Source organism: Dreissena polymorpha, chromosome 8 (assembly GCF_020536995.1).
Source record: "Dreissena polymorpha isolate Duluth1 chromosome 8, UMN_Dpol_1.0, whole genome shotgun sequence".
Lineage (NCBI taxonomy): Eukaryota > Metazoa > Mollusca > Bivalvia > Myida > Dreissenidae > Dreissena > Dreissena polymorpha.
This window is the reverse complement of record NC_068362.1, coordinates 60,201,046-60,225,589: the sequence shown is the minus strand read 5'-3', so window position 1 is coordinate 60,225,589 and position 24,544 is coordinate 60,201,046. Positions and strand designations below refer to the sequence as shown.

At 33.9% G+C, this 24,544-nt stretch overlaps 2 protein-coding genes across 2 annotated transcripts in view; one reads left to right on the top strand and one right to left on the bottom strand.

The window, feature by feature from the left end:
• LOC127843216 (uncharacterized) overlaps positions 1-24,544 on the top strand; it is an 87,961-nt gene that overhangs the window by 8,679 nt on the left and 54,738 nt on the right. The window lies entirely within an intron of this gene.
• On the bottom strand, positions 1,161-22,692 carry LOC127843218 (epithelial-stromal interaction protein 1-like). Its single transcript, XM_052373081.1, has 8 exons — positions 22,350-22,692; positions 18,802-18,860; positions 7,080-7,160; positions 5,684-5,757; positions 3,878-3,961; positions 2,639-2,712; positions 2,098-2,153; positions 1,161-1,729 (listed from the first exon to the last, which is right to left on the bottom strand). Exons 1-8 carry the CDS (start codon positions 22,562-22,564, stop codon positions 1,449-1,451), a joined length of 924 nt encoding a protein of 307 aa, XP_052229041.1. The 5' UTR covers positions 22,565-22,692; the 3' UTR covers positions 1,161-1,448.

Below are 24,544 nucleotides of genomic sequence, written 5' to 3'. Positions count from 1 at the left end.
ATGGTAGACATCAACTACCATACAGGGACGCTGAGGTCAGATCAAGATTTTATCGAGAGCTTTTGTCTATTGTAGACCATCATTGACCATAACTAAATTAATTATAAAGGCAAGTGTTGTATAGTGAAAACTGTGCGTTCATTTAAATAAAATGTTTATCTGAACACAGCGTTTTATGAGATTACTGATTTTGTGAGCATATTCGTAGACTTAATCTGACAGATGGCGCCAAAGAATAGTGTAACGTCGATTCAAACCTTCAATTGAAGAACGTAGACTGGTTTAACGTTCGTAAGATGCGTAAGAATTCTTAAGTTTGCGAACGTGTTTATGAAACGTTCGTAAGAATGGGCGTAAGAACGTTCGTACGTAAGAATCGCAGAATTCTTACGAAGAACTTAAGAATTGTTTATGAAACGGGGCCAATGTCCGCAGTTCCTCCATCTAACTTTAAGCTTTTGAGCAGAATTATTTTTTACGTGTAAAGAAAAAAAATCAAAGTGACCATGACCTTGATCCGACCGCCCCCCCTCCCAAAAAAAGCTATTTCAAGCTAGGTCTGTCTGTTGTAAGCAACCAAGTTACATAATTTCAATCCAATTCTGCATTTAAACTAAAATTATAAAATTATTAAGTAAAAATCGTTATTCTCTTCATAGTTACAGTGACCTTGTGTCGTTCTTCTCCAAAAGAATTCCAATGCTAGGTATATATGTATATATGTACATGCAAACAAAAATTATTTAGCAGAGACTGCGTGCTTTGTTTTTATCAAAAGTGACCTCCATTTTTATCTGGCTGACACATACGCCATCTCAAGCTAGTTATTTATGTAAGCATTATACTCAAACAAATTCCGTGCAACACCTCCATCCAAACTTAAGTCATCGAGTGGAAACAATTTGTTCGTTTTTAGTAAAAGTGAATTTGGCCTTACCTCGACTTGCCCAAAAATACAATTTCATGTGTGGACTAAAATAAGATACTTAAAATTACAATTTTTTATACCTTCTTCCGAACTAAGATTAATTATTGGAACTTTTTTCTATTTTGAGAATTAGTGACATTGACCTTGGCAAGACAGGACCAAAGTGCAATCCCAAGCTAGTTCTATTTTTAAGTTACAAGACACAGCCAGTCCGACAGTAAGCAGCCCGCCGCAGGTGTTCCCAAAATACACATTGTTTTTAATATAGGCGTATAACAAGCATAACACATAACAACAATACAATACATATAAACATAAATACAAGTTACAGAAGAAGCCAATGATTTGATTTTTATGCAGATGACACACGTTTTCTACAGAATTTACTGACACCTTTGTACGAGATTTTACTTATCAAAACATGTTTTCATACAATGTCCTCTTAGGAACACATTCATAAACATACAGAGTAGTCAGCATGCTTTTGTTTCAGATCACAGTTAATCACAGTTAATCACAGTCATTCACCAAGCACTGTCGCAGCTGCATCAAGTGAAAAGTTCGTCTGCTCTAAAATACCACGAATGAAATCCACAGGATACTGGGGGAACATGACATGAAGGGTGGTTAGTCTTTTCCTCTGCTCCACTGACAGCCCGGCATAATCCACACTGTTTTCCTCAGCATCAGACGTACTCACTGCCCCCTTTCTTTGAACAAATTCATCATCATTCTCCTCCCTTTCCTCATTCTCCTGTGTCTCCCATGTCTGAACTGTTTGTGGCGGCCCTTGACTGTTCACTAATAATCATTTAATATTTTAATGGAACTAAAGATGACTACAAGTTTTGAGCTTTAAAAATACTAACGCTATCCACAAGTGTTATTGAACTTAGGCAAATTTAGTAATTTTATATAATTTTTCAAATTAATTATTTCATTCTTGTAATAAACAATTTTTATTATATAAGTATTTGTTAACTTTCTTGATACTATTTGTAGCTTGTGTTCCAAAAATGTATTTTAAAATATTTGACAAAACGTAACCAATGATAATGGAAAATATAGCCACTGTTTCTAGTTATTATAAACGCAAACATTTAATACATTATCGAACTCTTAGGGCTATGATAATAAAGGTGCTGACATTTTCGTCATGGTATACCTACCTGCACCTTGCTTGTTTCCTTTATTTTCCAGTCGACGCAAGAATGCATCATTAGTCCTTCAACAGAAAGAAAACATGTCTAGATATAAATATAAACAAAGTAAAAGACCAGTTGCATCAGCAAGAGATTATTCTATATAAACCACAAGGTCCATTATTGGTGGAATGGACCCACTGCCCAAAAATTCAACAACAGCACACAACATACGCAAACACTAATGAATAAAACTTGGGACGGTGCCATGGAGAAGTTAGCACATATGATAGTGTTGCATTTTATACTATTAATATTATACAGACGCCAAATATCAGACTTAGCCTAGAAGCTTTAAAGTATAAAGGACATTTTATTAAAATTGAGAATGTAACAAAAACTTTTAACAAGAAAAGTCGATGTGAATTAACATTAACGGAATTAATAATCCTTGGAAAGGAAAATTCCTTCAAAACATTGGATGTATTGCAGACTATCAATTTATTGAACATCAAATTATTTTACAAATAAACTGAACTGGATGCCCAGCATCCCTTACAAGACATACCTTCTTTTCTGTTCATCCCATCGTTGTTGTTGAGATGCTGCTTCCTCTTGTTTACGCCTCTCATTTGTCTCCGCCTGGAAAAGTCATGTTTTAAAAGATCTCTGTTTATAAGTGTGACTGGTATTAATAAGTCATAGAGGAAATAAAATGACAGTCATGATAGGTTTGGTAAAACATAATAAAATTGTCCTTCATGTTTAAACTAAGTTTGTAATTTGTATAGCTAATGTTCTAATGTCAGAGTAATTGCAGTAATTAGTGTTATTCCAGTTTAAGTACTGGTTACAGTCACCTAATCTTTGATCTCAAGAAAAATAAAGCCCTGCACATTCCTTTCATCTCCTGCAAAGTGCAAAAATGGGTCTTACACCATATGCAGCCAGCGTAGCTCCTGCCAAGCCTGCGTATCCGATACCTTGTTCCCTTATGGGATTTCCAAACAGAGCGTGACTTTACAATGGACAGCATAGATCAAAATCAGACTGTGCAGGCTAGTCTGAAGCTATGCTGGCTGCATATGGAATAAACCCCATTTTTTGCATGGCGTGGCAAATAGTTAGGTGTCTTCGCGTGATTTCAGTATTTGCATATGGACATAAGAATGGGCCACAATGAGATGGATTGATGGGCATCAATGAGCAGATCTTGCAGCTCAAATGTGTACATATTTTCATGATCATATTATAGTATGTAAAAGATATTAAGGTTTTACAGTGACTGTAACTATCTTTACCTTCAGCGCAAAGGGGTTACATTTCCATGACTTGAAGTTAATGTTTAAAGCAATTTTAATCAAAATATGTTCACTTACTAATTTACTGATGGATTCAGTTGTTAAGAGATAGATTAAGAAACAAACAGCCTGAGGGAAAACTAAGTAATAAAAGAAGCAAAGCATGCAATACATACACATATGTATATGTGTGTTAATGTACTAATGCATTATTTTTTATACATAAAATTAACAAATGGTTAGTATTCAGTATCTTTTAAAATACTGAATAACCTTACATAAATCATAATTTTACTGCATAGTTTTTGCACGACACTGGTTCACTTTTGTTTAAAAAAACAAAACTTACTAAATTTAAGTCAATCTGATTTGAGTTGCCAAGAATTTGAAGGAAAAGAAAGGCTTCATTAACTGATATATAGCAATAAATTATTAAGACATGAACAATTTTAGAAAAGACACATTTTCAAACAACTGCAAAATACATCCCTGATAAGCGAACATACCACAGCTCTCTGTTTGGCTTTATGTTTTACAATGTCTTCTTCTTCTTTTTGCTTTACAATGGTTTTTCGTTGCTGCTGTTGTAGCTACAAGCAATATACAGCAATATATGATACATTTTGTAAGGCACTCTCTTTAAATAATTACATAAATATAAGGCCTCAAATTTATTTTGAAAGAAAACAAGAACATAATTATATAAGATGAAGCTTAAACTAAAAGACAAGGCACCACTTAACCAAATACTGCTTACCTAACTAATAACATTACTAATTACAGCATATAGAACACAACTTTTAAGAGATTGGCAAATTACTTATTTGAGTTAACATTAATGGAATAGGAATTTTGAAAACTTATTTGTGAGCCTTTATCAATGAAATGATGAATCAAACCAGGCTCTGGGAAAACGGGTCTTATTGCATGTGCATACAGTTTTGTCCCAAATATGCCTGTTCATTCCAAAAATGGGAATCAGGGAAGACACTTTCCGATTTTAGAGTACTTGTCCTTTAAAGGAAGCATTGTCTAACCAAAAATCTAGTTCAGGCAAAACATTGACGTCCCCTTTCAGCCTGTGTGGACTGCACAGGCTTATCTGAACAACGTTTTACATAAATTATTTTTTTCCCACATACTTAAATGTAAACAAGGGCTGTTTGTAAAACATGCATGCCCCCCATATGGGCTCTCAGTTGTAGTGACAGCAATTTTATAAATATGATTTTTGTCACTGTGACCTTGACCTTTGACCTAGTGACCTGAAAATCAATAGGGGTCATCTGCCAGTCATGATCAATGTACCTATGAAGTTTCATGATCCTAGGCATAAGCGTTCTTGATTTATCATCCGGAAACCATTTTACTATTTCGGGTCACCGTGACCTTGACCTTCGACCTAGTGACCTGAAAATCAATAGGTGTCATCTGCAAGTCATGATCAATCTACCTATCAAGTTTCATGATCCTAGGCATAAGCATTCTTGAGTTATCATCCGGAAACCATTTTAATATTTAGGGTCACCGTGACCTTGACCTTTGACCTAGTGACCTCAAAATCAATAGGGGTCATCTGCCAGTCATGGTCAATCTACCTATCAAGTTTCATGATCCTAGGCATAAGCGTTCTTGAGTTATCATCCGTACACCATTTTACTATTTCGGGTCACCGTGACCTTGACCTTTGACCTAGTGACCTGAAAATCAATAGGGGTCATCTGCGAGTCATGATCAATCTACCTATCAAGTTTCATGATCCTAGGCATAAGCGTTCTTGAGTTATCATCCGGAAACCATTTTACTATTTCGGGTCACCGTGATCTTGACCTTTGACCTAGTAACCTGAAAATCAATAGGGGTCATCTGCGAGTCATGATCAATCTACCTATCAAGTTTCATGATCCTAGGCATAAACGTTCTTGAATTATCATCCGGAAACCATTTTACTATTTCGGGTCACAGTGACCTTGACCTTTGACCTAGTGACTTCAAAATCAATAGGGGTCATCTGCGAGTCATGATCAATGTATCTATGAAGTTTCATGATCCTAGGCCTAAGCGTTCTTGAGTTATCATCCGGAAACCACCTGGTGGACGGACCGACAGGCCGACCGACCCACCAACATGTGCAAAGCAATATACCCCCTCTTCTTCGAAGGGGGGCATAAAAATGAACCCACAAAATATGGCAAGAGATGACCAGAGAAAATAAACCAACAAAATACGCTACAATACCTAGCACTGTACTTTTTTGCGAGCTCTGCAGGTGATGACCGGAGAAAATAAACCAACAAAATATGGTACTATACCTGGCGCTGTACTTTATTTGGTGAGCTCTGCACAAGATGACTTCGAGACTCTTGCTGACTCACTTGGCCTCCACCTGCAGAACAACCAAAACATATAAGCCTGACTCTGTGGAAACTGAACATGATGCATGTGCGTTAAGAGTCGTCCGCAATTAGCCTGCGCAGTCCACACAGGCTAATCTAGGACAAAGCTTTCATCATTGACTTTTTTTGTGCTGTGAAGAGACCTCCTTCAAATAACATACAATGATGAAAGTAAAATAGACGTCCCTGATAAGCCTGTGCAGACTGCACAGGCTAATATGGTACTATATTCCACGCACATGCATAAAGCCCCTTTAACCCACAACAAGGTTCATGTCAGCCCTCCAATGACAAACCTGTATTAATTACCAAAATCCACAGTTAAGCAATATATATCATATTGTTATATTTATTTTAAATTTTATCCAGTGGAGCATAATAAAGTGTTGTGTGTTTATTTCATGATGCAAATGCAATGAACAACATGGGCACCATGCAGTCACAAAAAATATGTTGGAGTTGGCTTTTATCAACAACATCTTTACAGCGAATTATAATTGTTTAATACTGGAATAGGGCATATGTATAATGAAATAATTAATATAATAAATTTATCTACTCCATTTTAAACCAATCTGTTCCCTTTATGAATATTACATTTTGTAATTAATTATCATTTAACTGTCAAAGAGTCATCTTAAAAATACTACACATTTTTATAGGAAAGTATTAAGTCACAAAATTATGACTAAAGGACCCATTTTCCACTAGCTACTACATATGTACTCAATACGATAATGTTAAAATATTTCAGTAAGATTCTTTGGATGAGGTTTTTGCGACACCTTCTATTGTAACTAATAATTGCACACTATTACTGTTAAAAGTTCAGTAATCTAACATGTTCACGAAAACCTCATGTTTATCTCAGATCTTTTATGAGAAACATGAGAATTAAAGTTATTTCAGCACAAAAACATTAAGTCCCAATGGTTCTTCTTCTTATTGCACAACCTTTTGTAAAAGGTCATGTCAAATATCAGGTGAGTTTTTATGATTACACACGGTAGATCAATGAGTTCAAAGCAATTTTGTTTGAAGTATATAACAACTGATTAGCCCCACACATTTGCTTTTTGATGTAAATACCATACCATTAGTGGAATTGAATATGAATCTTTATGTCAACTTCAAATTTCATTAAAAAGTTTATCAAATTGCAGTTTATATTTCTTTTTCTTAAAGGCTGCAGTTAATGTAAGACTAAACAATGTGAAAGAAGGGACACATTTTGGTACACGAAAGGTAGGAATGCTCTGTATTGGGATGCTAATATACAAAATTTGAAAATGACTACATAGCAATTACTTACCAACAGTTCCCACATAGTTAAATGAAGTCTGCGTGTTCCTTTGTCTGTGTTCCTGGAGAGCTTTCTCCTCCTTTTGAGCAACTGAAATGTCCAACACAAGATTTGAAAATGTCCCACATGAGCCCCACTCTGTGAAAAGGGGGTTTAATGCATGTGCGTAAAGTGTCGTCCCAGATTAGCCTGTGCAGTCCGACACTTTCCGCATAAACTTGATTTTTTGCTAAGAAGAGACTTTCTGTAAACAAGAAATATCATAAAAACAGAAAGTGTTACATTGAACGCATATGCATTAACTGGACCAGTATATATTATTAACATATAAAGACTACCAAGTTGGATCCAGTTGAGTGAAAATGTGGTTAAAAGAATTTTAAAAGCTAATAGCTGATGACACAAGACACACATCAGATATAGACTTACCACAAAATGTCACCTCAACCACTTTGCGTTCATGAGAGCTGTTGGACAACAGCAAACTTGACTTTTATTGCTTTTGTCCGAGTTCCTTGACATTATTTCTATACCAAACTGTTGTATGGTCAAAGAAGCTGATTAACCATAAATGACCCCATGAATTAATTTTGATATTGGGAAAACATGTTAAGTTAAAATGAAATCCCTTGAACTATCCAAGCTGAAATAGATTACTAAAAAACTTCAACCTAGAAGTAAAGCTGACACAAAGTTGGACTTTTTAATTCCATAAAACATTTATTGTGGTGTTTTCTTGATAATACTTGTCAAGTTAGAATACAACATTGCAAGTATAAAGTTTGAAAAATACATATTCAATGAATTTGAAATGTACAGTTTCTTCTTCATGTCAAGGCTGGTATTTCAAGTTGCTTGTGATTTAAGTTTTTTTTCCTGGCAACACAGTTTACACACAGAAAGTTTTCAAAGCTTGTATCCCTTCAGCTGTACACATTTGATTACATCCAAGAAAAAACATTTGAAACATTTTCTGTTTAAACTTATAAGGATGTTTCAATTTCTACTTAAAATGTTCATCTTATACATGAAGTTATCTTTAAAACAAATATAATATGGGAATTGACTATCTTTTGTTTTCAATCTTATTTCAAATTTATTAATATGAGAAATATATATATATATATATATATATATATATATATATATATATATATAACAAATAGTCTTTACACTCCATATAAATGAAAAGGTACGCTATATGGGTATTTTATTTTATTTGTCTATGAAATAAATTAAACTAATAGCTATCCTACACATGTATTAATATTACATATATAAGCTTTATGGCTTTAGGGCTAATACATGTTTAAGTGTATTAACCACTTCATTAATGAATGTAAATTGTGTTTGCCAGAAGAACATATTAGCCGTGCTCTGGCAAAATATGTTTAATATGCATTAAAAGCAAGGCATACATTTTTTAACACTGATAACTATTATATTCATAGGGTTGTCCTCCTAAACACTGTAGCACTGTACATGCTAATCTGGGACGACACTTTACGCACAGGCATTAAAACCCATTTTCACAGAGAATTGCCCATATATTGTATCAAATGCAATAATTTTCCTAAAATGACACAGAGTTCACAAGAAATTTACTAAAATGCCCTTACAGTGTATGGTAATACAAAATATTTTATTTGAAAACACTTATTAAACTATTTTCATATTAAATGCACCGAAAATGGACATGAAAAAGAATTTTGTGTCCAAAACAAATGTTCCTCAAAAGAGCTGAATTTCTTAAATGCCCTGAAAGAAATTATTGCGCTGTAGAATATGGAAATAAGTAATCCTGTAGCGTCTTAAAACAGACATCTTTCACAAAAATGCAAATCTTCCCCAGCGTAGTAAAAAGAAATTACTTAAGCAGAGAGCGCAGATATTTTCTAGATGAGTGTATTTTTGCAAATAATGAATTATTCAAACATTGATATTATAATCTGCAAGTTTGGTTGTCTTAAAAATTAAGATGTAGTTTTATGCGCCACATTACTGCCTGTTCATGTTAAGTATTTTAATTTGATGCACCAGTATGAAGAGGAATACATGTATTCTGCGAATTTTAAAGTTACATTATACCAAAATAAAAATTTCATGCCTGTCACATGTTTACAATTTCATTTACTTTAAATTGATGTTAAACATATGAGTCTAAGTCTTGTTTAGACTTGTTATGCCGTAGATGACATAATTTATATATTTAAGAAATCCATTTCAAATTAAAAATAACTTTGTACTTACATGTATGAGCATAAGTAGTAGTAGTAGTATTTCTTTTGACCTTGCAGTCAAGGATAACCCATGAAAGTGCAAGCACTTATTTCCAATGGGGTCCTTTGTTTTTTGCTGAAGAGACAGTATTGAGATACAAGGAATCCGGGTGCAATACCCTAGCTCTTTGCAAATAGATCCCTTGGTTCATTTACGTGCTCAGTGTATAGCACTGATACACGCGAGAATTACCTGGGTTTCATACCAGTACATCTCTAGTTGTAGTTGGGTGGGAAACACTTGCAGCATTACTGAAATTTCCAGTGCCCCGGCCAGGAATTGAACCAGGGACCTCTGGAATGGTAGACCAGTGTGTTACCACTCGACCACTGCACCACCCTAACACACTTAATTTTATTTAAATTTGAAATGATTGCAACAAATCCCAATTATTCTGAAATCTGTGTAGTTTTAGCAACATTACCCTTTATGCTTATTGTTTAATATATATTTTATAAGGAGAAACAATAAGTAGACAAATTACATGTACTTATAATAATAAGCATATACAAAACTTAGTATTCTTAAGGAAATGGTCCTTTTGAAATCACTATAAATATGTTTACATGTAATGTAGTTATTATGTACATACAAAATTGTACACTAAATCCAGAAATTTGTAACCAATTTCAGTGTAAAAATATATTTGTTAAATGAAAACTGTGGAACAAATTACCGCAAATGGTTATCACTTGCACCTTTATGCATAAAGTGAAATTCCACCTTTACAACTTGAGATTTTGTCCCAAGATAAGATGCACTGGAATTTAAGAAACATGCAATTTTTGTATTGAAAAATGTTCAGTCTAGATATTTTCCCCCAAAACAGGGTAGTGTAGCCAAAGTACATCATAATGTATTAAACAACACATGAAATCAAAACATTAATAATAAAAGTAGAACTATCAAATTATGCTTACATGATCATGCTAATAGATGTTGCATTCGTTTATTTGTCTAAGGCAGTTTGTCCAAGAAATTAATAGGGGTGTCATTTAGCCTAAGATTTTATACAGATATTTTTTCAACTTACATTTTAAGCAATGTTTTGCACATATTTTATTCCTGCAAGTTGTAGTAGGCACAGAAGTTATACAGTACTCTTAAAATCTAGGGCCCAGTACAAATGTTAAGGGCTAAGGACGCATAGGTTTCCTACTGTTATAGTCCAGGTCTGTTTCAACCGCAGTCTGTTTCAGTAAAAAAGTTTTCTATAAATGTTATACTTTCAACCGCAGTCTGTTTTAGTAAAAAAGTTTTCTATAAATGTTATACTTTTAAAGTTTACAAATTCTGTAACAGACTGTGGTTCAAATCACTCTGTTCAGACCCATTTGAGCTACATATAGCTACAAAAAATGAGGACACAGTGTGTAAACTTAGTTCAATTATCAGTGACATATTACAAGTTTGAACACTGATTATGCCACTAAGAATTAGATTATTAAAAATATTTAAACATGAACAAAAATTCTCCTTTTTTATTTTCAGGCTATTAGTAAGTATTTATTCCTCAAAACAAACTAGATTTCTTAACAAAATACATTTAACACACCATCAAACATGCAAACTGAATAATATGATTATAGGTGCTACCTAATTTACGGGCAAAAGCTAATAAGATGTCTGTTTTAGATAACATAAGTTGTAAATGTCTGCACATAATCATTATTGTGGAACAAAACCTTTAAATGTTTGACATAAAAATATGTAAACTGAACAAACTAATAAAATGTAATTTGTTTTTAGACACATTAACAAACAAAAATAAGAGTTAGGCTTTAGATGAAACAACCATTAATCTTGTTTTCAAACTCTTTAATACTCAGTTTGATTGTTGTTCTCAATTTAATTCAACAATATTAGACATTTTAAATTTAAAAATCTATTTAATAGAAGAAAGTGATGTTATTTGAAGAGTATATAATTAAAAAATTGTTTAGGGGAACTTGTATAATGCAATATTGGTTATCATTAAATCACTGCCTTCACATCATATCTTTTATCTAACTTCACATTTTCTATTTACAGAGGTGCGACACCAATGCTTTTGTCTAGTTATGCGAGAATTAAATAACTGAATCATGTGAACAATATTTTTGACAAACATACTCCTGCTTAGTTGTGGTCCACAAAAAGAGGAAATAATTTCCAAATAGTCAAAATATGCAGGGATGTCAGTATGTTTATAAGATGGAAGATTAAGTAGAAGAGGGAAATAAAATAAAGACTTAATTTTACTTAAAGCTAGTATTTATGATTACAATGTCAACATTATATCATTGTAAATCCAACACATGAATATTACTGTGGATTATTAAAAAATTAATCAACAATGTTTATATGGTACATTAAATTAATAATTGTTTGCTTCAGTAAAATTTATAATGAGCAAAAGAACAGCGATACAGACACTTAGACTCGTAATTGTGTTTTTGTGTGGAATAAATGAATCTGCACAGACTGATTTGGATTTCTAAACGGAGTACATATCTTTTGTACATGAAGGAGTTTTTGGCTGTTCATCAGAAAAATATTTACTTGTAAATACACCAGTCCTTTTCTTTCCTTTATTTTCTGGTGCTACTTCTTCTGAACTTGTAAGTTGTATTATAGTTTTCATTGATCAACGTTTTATATCTTGTAAAAAGTAATGAGAACGTTTATACTCAGTTTCAGCTTAAACAATAAATATATTAAACACGATATACAGCATTAATTTCAAATATGATAGTTGAAAATAAACAATTCTATATATGCCGGTAATTGCATATAAGTTAATTAAAAAACTTAATATTGCTAAACGTGCATCACTTGTTTATCCCTTATCCATCGTAAATCAATAATTTTATCAACTTTTAAAGTTTATTGCATGAACAGTTTATAAAGTTTCTACCATTAAACATTGTACATCTCGCGATGTTTATCACATAAAACATATTTGTAACGCACCCGTGTAATTACAAATGAACGTCATACATGTGTGTTTGGATAATTAAACCACTTTCCCCTTATCACGACACCTTTAGTATTTTGGTAGTTTTTTTTTTCTCACAATGCAAATAAGTGGCATTCACCAATAGAGTTTCATTAATTTCTTTCTCAATCATTCATGTTATTGTATATCTTTAAAGCAATACTGTGTTATCATCATAAGGCCCTTAACGGAAGTCCATAATATATTCCCCTTACGATTAACTGACAGATTACTGAGTCCCTGAAATTCTGCAAGGTGAAATTTAATGTGTAATAGTAACTGAGCCTAATTCTGTGTCTATGAGTCTTTTCGAAGTGTCTGAGAATAGTTTGGATATCTATACACTGAACAGTGTTAAATACTATGTGATGGACTCGTCTAAAAGACGTAATAATGTGGCCGATGTTCGGGGGATTTCTCTCAAATCAGCCAAAAAATATTCGGATGTATTTATTCGCGTCTACTGGAAATTTTCTCAGCACTTCACAGCTATCAATATAGGTCATTTAAGGTGAAAAGCTGGATTAAACAGCTACGCGGAAAGAAGTATTAAATAGTAATAGGATGTTGAACCTCATTTTTTTCATTTCAGGTCTAATTGAAAAGCCTGCATATTAAGTGAATGGAAAACTATTTGTATAAATTAAAGTCAATAAACTATACAAAACAAAACAATATTCCCGAAGTGTTTGCATCTATATTTAGGAAGTGATATTTTGCTTAAGGCCTAAGTGCCGGACGGACGGACGGATGGATGGATGGACGGACGGACAACGCCAAAACAATATCCCTCCGCCTCTGGAGGGGGATAATACGCTCCAGGGGTGAAATAACGTAATGCTCAATATTGTTTATTACACGGGTGTTATTACACTTGTTATATAAATGTAAAATGACGTCATTTTTGACGAAATAACGTCATTATTCCAGCAAATTTCTTCAGTTAAACTCTTATGATATGAATAAACGGTTGAAAGAGAATAAAATAAAAAGAAAATTTGTTTGTCCATTATAAATAGAATCTTAGATTTGTGGTCATTTTGTATTGAATTTATTAAACTTGTCATCTCAATAAAGATAAAACTCGGCAAGCCTCGTTTTTATCTTTATCTAGATGACTTGTTGAATAAAGTCAATACAAAACGACCACTCATGCAAGATCCTATATTTATGCCACTGCATTAAGCAAATGGATCATTGGACAAAAAAGGAACATTCAATACACAATAAACAAGAAGTTGTATATTAAAATCAAGCTTCTTAATAATGTGCAAAAGTTCAATGTCTACTGGAGTCTTCACAACACAAAGGTCCCAAAACTCAGTGTGCTTTCTTTCTTGTGGCATGCTTTTTATTAACTACTAGACTTACTGAAACATTCTATAAATGCATTGGTACTATCAGAATTTACATAAATGCAGCATGTTTGCTATCCGCTAGTTGTTAATTTCCTTTCGCTTTCACAGTGTTTGCATATCTGATATGTTTTATAACGAAGCTGCTTTTTGATAACAGACATATTATATACCCTTCATTATAACTGCATTTTCTTTACAGTTCACTAATGTTCCATCACAATAATTCACCACAAAAATTGAACACTACAGTTGAGTTCACAGATGTTTATATTTCATGCCCTCCCAGTTTGATAGATCCAGAATCGAGGCGTTTAGTATTTTTTAATAGCATCCAGTCAGAATATTTCAGGAAATATGTGCAGCACAGCGGATGACAGAACAGCTTCTTAAATATTAAACAAAAGAAAAATACATAATAAGCCAATATGTGATGTTTATGTCAGCACAGTTTTATTGTTAGTACTAAATGGCAGTTTTGAACAGTTTGGTACAAACATGATCAAGTACGAGTTGAACTATGGTTTTCAATCATAACCTTTACTTAAGAAGTTCTTAACATACCAACAATAGAGGATATTGGAACAAGGGCTGTTTGTAAAACATGCATGCCCCCCATATGGGCTCTCCGTTGTAGTGACAGCCATTGTGTGAATATGTTTTTGTCACTGTATGTCAATGACCTGTGAAATGTATCCAATTAATAGTGCAAAAACCAATCAGGACCTATACTAATCAAATATATCCATTATATGATTGAGTCTTTGATTTTTTGGATTCCTTTCACACATTTTGACTTATTTGACAATATGTGAAACGTGCACACAATTTGTAATGTTTTATTTATTAATGGTAATGAAACATGTTATTTATAGCAGTTAACTCCCCTAGTCAATGACCACCATAGATAGCAATGCAATCTGATTAAAAATAGCCAAGGCTAGTGTTGTGTATTGGGCAAATGTATACAAGTGCAACTTGACCACATGACCAGTAACATGTGTTTACCACACACAGAAGTCAGTTATGTAATAGACCATTAATTCCACTCCCAACTTTGGCCACTTGCCAAGATACTGACCAGTATCAGATGGGGTTGTGAAACTGTGTAAACAGTGAACACCAGTCCATGTAATACTGGTCTACCACTTGTACTAGTTGATTTGGAGTTAATACAGTAATGCATGTACAAATGAGACACTAAGCTCAAAAGTTAATTATATGTGCCTCTGAAAACCTAACCAGAGGAGTGGGTTGAAATTTACAATCTTTGCTTGGCATTTGAGGAAATCTGAACTCTCAGGGTTTGGATAGAACATCCCCAAATTAACTTTTCTTTACACTGTTGTTATTTTTGTTCAATACACAAATATTAACCTAACTTTACAAATCCTGTACAGTAAAGGAAACTAAATCTAAGTTGATATTTTAATATGCTTGATCCTATTTATGTATTAACATTGTTTTATACATACAAACTGTGTTGCTGTTTTTCAATTAACAAGCAGATTAAAAATTAATTATATTTTTATGTATAATTTGAATTGACAAAATTAAATGCAAGTTGCGTAGCAAGAATTACATGTTTGATTTATTGTCAGTGAATCGTGACATTTTCTCAATGTTTCAGACCACCAGTTTGTCAAAGCTATCAACCGCTTGGATGGTCAAGCTAAATAGAATTGACCCAGCAAATCACAACTGTCCTGTTGCCATATAATATTACATATCATATTACATTGGTTTTTTAAATGTTGAATTCTCACGTCATTTCCATAAACATAGTATTTACTGGCACAGAAACAAAGGCTTATACATCATTATGAATGAACATGTGTCAAAAATTCAATTTGTAAGTCTCTTTACTGGACAGTGTGAAAACAGAATAAACTAGTGACCTGAAAATCAATAGGGGTCATCTGCGAGTCACGATCAATGTACCTATGAAGTGTCATGATCCTAGGCAAAAGCGTTCTTGAGTTATCATCCGAAAATCATTTTACTATTTCGGGTCACCGTGACCTTGACCTTTGACCTTGTGACCTCAAAATCAATAGGGGTCATCTGCGAGTCATGATCAATCTACCTATGAAGTTTCATGATCCTAGGCATATGCGTTCTTGAGTTATCATCCGAAAACCATTTTACTATTTCGGGTCACCGTGACCTTGACCTTTGACCTAGTGACCTCAAAATCAATAGGGGTCATCTGCGAGTCTTGATCAATCTACCCATGAAGTTTCATGATCCTAGGCGTATGCATTCTTGAGTTATCATCCGGAAACCATTTTACTATTTCAGGTCACCGTGACCTTGACCTTTGACCTAGTGACCTCAAAATCAAAAGGGGTCATCTGCGAGTCATGATCAATCTACCCATGAAGTTTCATGATCCTAGGCGTATGCATTCTTGAGTTATCATCCGGAAACCATTTTACTATTTCGGGTCACCGTGACCTTGACCTTTGACCTAGTGACCTCAAAATCAATAGGGGACATCTGCAAGTCATGATCAATCTACCCATGAAGTTTCATGATCCTAGGCGTATGCATTCTTGAGTTATCATCCGGAAACCATTTTACTATTTCGGGTCACCGTGACCTTGACCTTTGACCTAGTGACCTCAAAATCAATAGGGGTCATCTGCAAGTCATGATCAATCTACCCATGAAGTTTCATGATCCTAGGCGTATGCGTTCTTGAGTTATCATCCGGAAACCAATTTACTATTTCAGGTCACCGTGACCTTGACCTTTGACCTAGTGACCTCAAAATCAATAGGGGTCATCTGCGAGTCCTGATCAATCTACCTATGGAGTTTCATGATCCTAGGCGTATGCGTTCTTGAGTTATCATCCGACAACCACCTGGTGGACGGACCGACATACCAAACGACCGACCGACCGACATGAGCAAAGCAATATACCCCCTCTTCTTCGAAGGGGGGCATAATAATCATGTAGAATAAACTTGAAAAAATACACCAACACTATTCATAAAAGGATAAACTTTTTGCTTATTTATATTAAATGAATAACAGTTAACTTAAAATCGGCAAAAAATTGCTTTGTGACGAAAACGGTTTCTGTCCACCTGTTTCTGTAATATAAAAGGCATTCTTTCGCAATATAGATTTAGCTTAATATTTGTAACCAAATGCAATAAATCAGATATATATTTACTTACCAATGGATTTTTATTCCATATCTGTTTTTCATTTAAAATGTTAACAAAAATCAGAAAGTCAGTTCCACTTTTCACTCCCTTTTGAGATATCGAACTGATACGTCATTGTTTGACAAAAGTGACGTCACTGAGTCATGTATATTAGACGATGAAAGAAACGCGGTCGTTCATGTTTTAAACAGATAAATATTTTTAAACAATTGTAAATTAATTTGAAAGGTTAAAAATAACAATGAGACAGTGATATTGATTGAAACAAATAATTCCAGACAAAATGTTTATCTTATTCGATTTGTTGAAACTGTATGTACGCAGTACAATTTAGAGAGGTTATCTTTCTTTTGATTGTGTGTAAAAATTAATGTCACCACTTTTAGTTAACCAGTTTAAAATGGAGGCAAGATAAGTGTCCCGTGAATAAGTATTCAGGGGAGATATATAGCATCGCGAAAATAGGGCTCGATTGGTCATTGTCGGCTCGGGTACTACTTACATGTACCCCGGGTACTCTTAAGTATACTTACATGTACCCCGGTTACGGTAAATATACTAAAATGTACCCGGGAATTTTAACGCTAAATCGGTCATTGTTGGCTATTTTTTTAATTAATTATTTTCACATTTATGTCAATTTTCTGTTAAAGGGCCTCTATATTATCGAAACTCATACCCAAACAGCATGTTGATGGATTTTGTTTAAGATAAACAATATCGTTTAAGGTAATCGGTAGCGCGTAGAGTTTGGGCGAGAATACAACTCGGGTACAGTCTAATATCGACCGGGTACGTTTAAGTATATTTACCGTACCCGGGGTACATGTAAGTATATTTAAGAGTACCCGGGGTACGTGTAAGTAGTACCCGAGCCGACAATGACCAATCGAGCGAAAATAGGTGACGCGTGGCAAAAACAGTCCAGTCGCATCATATGTGTAATTTGTTGTTGTTGTTGTTTTGTCTAAATTTCCATATGTATGAACAGTCGAAGCCCGCTACGCTGGCTTTTGCCCGTATTAGCTGTGTTGTGGGAAAATGGGGCTTAATGCATATGTGTCAAGTGTTTTCCAAGATGAGCCTGTGTAATCTACACAGGCTAATCAGCAGGGACAAGACTATTCACTTTGATGTCTTTTTTGTTTAAGGAAGTCTCTAACAAACAAAAAGCCAGTCTAGGCAGAAAGTGTCGCCCCTGATGAGACTGTGCAGACTGCACAAGCCTATCTGGGATGACACTTAATGTGCATGCATTAAACACAGTTTTCCCAAAGCATGGCTTATATATTGTCTTTAAGACTTCTTGTCTACTGAATGTAATAAGTCATGTAACTGAGTGACATTTGCATACAGTTTTACTGTTTTCAATGTTTGTGTTTATTTAGGTAACATACATCTCCTATTAAAATATTAAGACGCCCTTTTGTTTTTACCAAATTTTCCGAATAAACATTTTTCAGTATTCAAATGTTCTGATTTTAAATTTCAAAACAATAAAAAATTGGGAAAGGAGCAGTTAACAGTTAATTTCAACACTGCAAGATTTTGAGTGCAAAAAATCACATAAGTTCTCTTAATGTATTTCGGAAAATAGTTTCTCCAGCAAATATCACTAAATATCAGCTGCACAAGTTATTACATGCATTAGAAGTTATGTATTCATTATCAACAAATGGGTTAACCCTTTTTCCCCTTTAGAATTAAAGTAAAAATGGCTTTTGCAACCAGCATAAAACCATAACAGCATGTGAGTAACTCGCAGGCTGTTCAGGCTTCATGCTGTTTGCTGCTCATCAGTATTTAAGGGTTCGAAATAAGGCCTTTAAAACTTGAATTTAATAATAAAGGTATTGTAGTAAATTTAACTTTCTATGGGATTACAAATGCGTAAAAAAATACGTATCTAAGTGGTAAAGGTTAACTATAATGACAACTTACTCTGCATAATATGCTGTCTCTTCTTTTCATTAGGTGGTATCATCGAATAACCACCTTGACTGGAAAAGTAAAAAAAAAATGAACTACCAGTATACAAGATCAAGTCAAAGGGACATAAACAGCTTTGATATCGTTAAAAACATTCCATTGGAGTACTCTCCCTTGATATAAAATAACTTACTGAATACTGTTGATTGCTGCCAAATCAAACAAAATATCAGTCGAACATGTGGTCATTTGTAAGAGAAAACTTAAATTCCATGTTTACTTAATGATTTTAAATTTTAAATAATTGCCAATAATTTTATTGTAAAATATGTTTTATCAACCACCAAATGTTTTCCTCAGTTCACTTGATTTTGATATTAACTATGAATGCAACATATTTGTTTTATATTTGAAAGTAGTAACTGTATGAGAGAGTTTAATTAACTCTACACTGTATGGGAACCTTCAACAGTCAAAAAGTGACAAAAAGTAAACAAAATAATGTTATGTTTTATCCTAGAATCAAAGTTGGATACAGTTGCTATCTTACCGGGGTATTCAAATTAAAATTGTTTCAATATTGGGAATAAAACAGTTCCAATATTGTCTAAACTAAGGTTCAACGTATAGAGCTGGATGGGAGATGGGAAACTAAATGTTGAGATCTATAACAATTATAGAGCTGGATGGGAGATGGGAAACTAAATGTTGAGATCTATAACAATTATAGAGCTGGATGGGAGATGGGAAACTAAATGTTGAGATCTATAACTTATAGAGCTGGATGGGAGATGGGAAACTAAATGTTAAGATCAACAAAAATTACTTTTGGGAAATCTTCAATTGGGAATTTTTAGGTACCATTTGGGGAAAAATTCCATTGGATAACATATGGCATTTTACTTAAATATAAGCAGTAAACAAAATTTCTCTTTTTGGTTAATGAACCATTAACAGTTGTTATTATCAATACTCCTAAATGTAAGAGATCTATAAACATCCGTAAGTTAAGTCTCTTATTATTTGGACTGGTTTTACCAGTATCATCAACAACAACACAAAGTTTACAAAAAGACATGTAAACGAATACTTTTCAGAATGTTTGATTTGGTTTGAAATTTTAAAGTGCATCTGATTTCCTATACACACTTTATTAAATCAAATTCAGTATCTTAGAACATACATCTAACTTTAAACAGGATAATTAACACCAATAAATGATGCTTACATTGGTAACTAGTACTTAAAGGGACTGTCCTACAGTCAAAAGCGTCATTCGACGCGAATGAATATTTTGGCTAACTACGAGAATTGCTTATGTAGCTAAAAAATACCTCCGGACTTCACGTGAGCGTGGATGGTCGAGTGGTAAAGTCGAAAGACATTTTTCTCCAAAACTACATGACTCTAGGGGTCAGTGGTTCGATCCCTGTGGATGTTAACGTTTTTTCTTCTTTTTTAAAATTGTATCCTTATTTTTTACTGGAGATTTTTAGTTCAAGTGTTTAAATTTATCAATATAAAGCATTTAAAGCAGTTAAAGCGGGTATATACGATTTTTATATGTGCTGAATTGTAAAATATTGATACAAATATGTTATAATAACACACACTATGCAAGAAAAATGATACATTTAAGACGAATTTCATAAAATACAGCAAATACAAATAAGCGCCCCGAGCCGATTGTGACGAAGATAATTCGTAATTATTTTCCTACAATAACCGACGCATTCGTCTTTTTTGTAAGTGTTCATGTGTCGTATGAATCGATATCGTTGCAGAAATTTCAAATGAACCGTTAAACTAAATTTAGATTCACATCGTACATGCATGATATATATGCTGGCGAATTCGGCTGTACAGCCTTTTTCGATTTCAGAATTAAATATCTGGCTTATTTAGCATTTTTCGACACATGTTCTTCTTAACTTTTATTTTAGTTTATATTAAAATATATTTATAATAAGTTTTTTACACATTTTATATTTAATACTAAATATTTGACAAGATCGTATATACCCGCTTTAATGACAAGCTTTAATACATGCCAAAATCTGTTGGACAGTCCCTTTAATATTGATTTGTGTAATGTTCATGTGGTTTTCTTCTTGCTTTTAATTTTTTATTGACACTATTATCTTCACTTTCATCTTATTATTTGGACACTAATTTCTATAAAAAGACAATACTTAATAATTTAAACATATCAACATCATGTTTTATACGTCTTCTTTCGATTTCAGCAACTTTTACAAAGGTTATGACATAGAGTTGACATTTAACTTTTATCATAATTTATGCACTTATACTGACTCTCGGTACTTGAGGAATATTTACTTGCGTCAAGAAACCATCTTCATATATCAAATAAATCATTTAAAGGACAATCATATTTTACTTAACTTTATTGGACAATGGCCTTTTTATGATGAAAATCCTTCAATATTAACTGCAGTAGAAACAAATCCAAAACCACTGTCCGCCATTGTTGTTTATTTTTTCGCCCAGCAAATTTGCGGTAAATAGGTTAAACAGCACTAATATTAAATTAAACATGAATAATCAAAGCTATGACATACCTTTCAAAGTAGCGATCAATAATTTATGAAAAAAAATAAATTAATGGAATTTTAGACATCAAATAAAATATATAGCACAGTTATTTTTAAGCACTATCATATTTTTTCGATACGACAATTAACTGAACTATACAAATTCAAGTAGCTATTGTTCAAATCTGAGGTTTACAACATTTAATTATCAAAAATCGATTTGAACCTGTAGCGAGAGATGGCACCTGTGAGATCTGACAAGCAAGTCACGAAGGTTTGTTTAAAAACAAAATCCAGAGGGCACTAATCAAATACCGCGAGTCAATACAACCCGTGAGTAAACTGGGTTTGAGTATTATACATATGCCTACTTTCCCAATGCAGTACCAATATCCGAAGATAATATTTTCTTGTGCTATTGCCGCACTAAATGCACATTGGATAATACTATAATATCGGTCATTAAAGGGGCCATTTCACGTTTGGGTAAATTGACAAAATAAAAAAAAAAGTTGTTTCAGATTCGCAAAATTTCGTTTTAGTTATGATATTTGTGAGGAAACAGTTATACTGAACATTTGACATGCTCTAAAATAGCCATTATATGCATCTTTTGACGATTTAAAAACCTGAAAATTATAAAGCGTTGCAACGCGAAACGAATTAATAATTTGGAGAGTTCGGTTGTTGTCGTTATATTCTGTGAAACTATACCAGGATTGGTTATATAGAGTATAAAATGCATCCGACATTGTATAAGGAACGATGGCCGAGAGGTTTAATTGGGAGACTTTTTACTCCAGGACTCCAGGGGTCTGTGGTTCGAGCCCTGTGGAGGGTTTCCTTTTTTTTGCTTTTTTAAATTTTATTCTTGATTTTTTACTGGGGAATTTAAGATCCAATGTTTACATTTATCAATATAAAGACTTTAATGACAAACTTCAAAACATGCCAAAATCTGTGAAAAGGCCCCTTTAAAATATGTTGCAAAGAAAAAACTATTACTATGTTAATCTGCGTTCAGCAGGGGTTGCCTGAACTCCAGGTGGCAAATCGTTGGAATTTCCAGTTGCCCCACCCACTCGTGAATTCTCCATTCCTTCCATTGTCCCGGGGGGTCTGGCTCGACCCAAAGGTCGATTCACGGGCTGTGCGTTGAATTGGTTACCTCTGCCGCGTCCGCGGGTAACAGCAGGTCGCGATGTGAATGTTTTACTCATCTTATAATTACTTACGTTTCATCTTATCTAATCGAAACTTTGTTCTATTTACCGTGTTACTCCACTTTCACTTTCGTTTCTAGTAAACAAAGTTTGTGTAATAACCGGCAATTTATCTGGAAGGTGTATTCCAAGGATCTATTCGAAAAACACGTAACATTTTATCTGAGCTTGCATCAGCAATATTGTTTGTTAATTATATACTATTTTTCAGTATTTTACAATTTCGTACAATTTACATTAAAAGTTATATTAAATATTTCCAGTATTTATGTTGGTTTCGTTCTTGAATATATGGAATGTGTGCAGAGATCCTATAGTGGGGTCATATGGTGAAATGATTGTTTACTTTTTGATAAAAGCAACAAACTTGGCACATTTTTAGATAAAAGTACTTTATTCAATTTTTGCTATGGACCCATCTCCAATTTTCCATTCTATACATAGATGGTGACGTCACTACGTTATTGTCAGTAAGACCGGTGTGTACACAATGCCAATTTTCAAGATGGCCGCCATTTTCAAGATGGCCACCAAGATGGCCGCCAATATTTAGGAAATTACATGTTACTGCCATATTTGATTAAAATATTCTGTTTTGGCATTGAAACTAGTTCTACTTCGTACTTCCTACAGTCAATTGCTGACTATTACAGGAAGGCCTATTATAGGCAGAAATGGACACTGTCGAGTCCGTTACCTGGGAAGAACCACTACTTGGTGCCTATGGAGGAGATAATGAGAACGCTCCCCGAGTAGGGGTCGTACCCGCGAACTCCCGTTCGATAGGCGGACACCTCATCCACTACACCACCGCGACCAACACTACACCACCACACAGTTGCAATATTCTTCATAGAGAATAATAGGTTAGTGTTGATTATAGATCAGGTTTATCATGCGAGGCTTGGAAAACATAAGCGCAAGCTTTTTCGAGCATGCTAACCTGATCTAGTATCAACACTAATCTATTATTCTATTTATCCCACTATTTATTCAGTAAACCTTTTTATTTTAACAAAAAAGGGCCATATGCAGGAATTTTGGACCGGTAGGGGGTGGGAGCAACCGGAGAGGGCGTGGGAGAGGTCCTGCCTATCAAGTGTTAAATTTATTGAATTTGGCACTTTTCAACGTGAACTTTTATGCTTAAAAAGCGTATTTTGTGATATAAATGTATGGAATTTTACACGTAAATCAGATTTGAATTCAAACCTCCTCAACAGTGTTAATTTAAATTCCTAATAAAATGTTCCTCATCTACTACAAATTTGTACTTTCACCATTATAAACACAGATAAACCATCACAATCGTCTACAACTCCGAATTAGATAGGACTTAGAAATGTTCTCTATAATAACCGTTTTCCGGAGGGATTTTTACGCAGCACTTAAAACCTTTTGTTTGGTATATGAGTCTACCTATATGACCTACAGGCGAAGTGTGAAATTCATTCCGGTCCATTCATTTTTGGCGTAGTTATGGGCCTTGGACTTAACATTTTCTCCGTAATAAACGTTTTCTGGAGTGTTTTTTTTATGCAGCTCTTGCAGATAGTTGGCTTATTTTGATGCCCCCGGTAGGGTGGCATATAGCAGTTTAATGTTTCCAACTTATTTTAATAATTCTTTAGTAGAACAATGACATGATATTTGGTGTGTGAGGGTACCTACATGACTTACAGATGAAGTACGCGTGTCGTTCCAGTCCTTTGGTTTTTTGGCGAAGTTACTGGCCTTTGACTTAGACAAAGTAACTCACTGGTTCAATTCATGCCAATTATCAATATAACCTCTCTAATTGCTTCCAAGATGATTTGTTTTTCACAAATTATTAACGTCAGCAATGTTCAGACCTTCCACCTCCTGTATCAGTTACTTCCATTCGCAGCTTATTTTTTCTTTGCCAATCAGAAGATGTGTTACATTAACCATCGATCGATACATGAAGCATATAGGATCACCAGGGGTAATTGACTG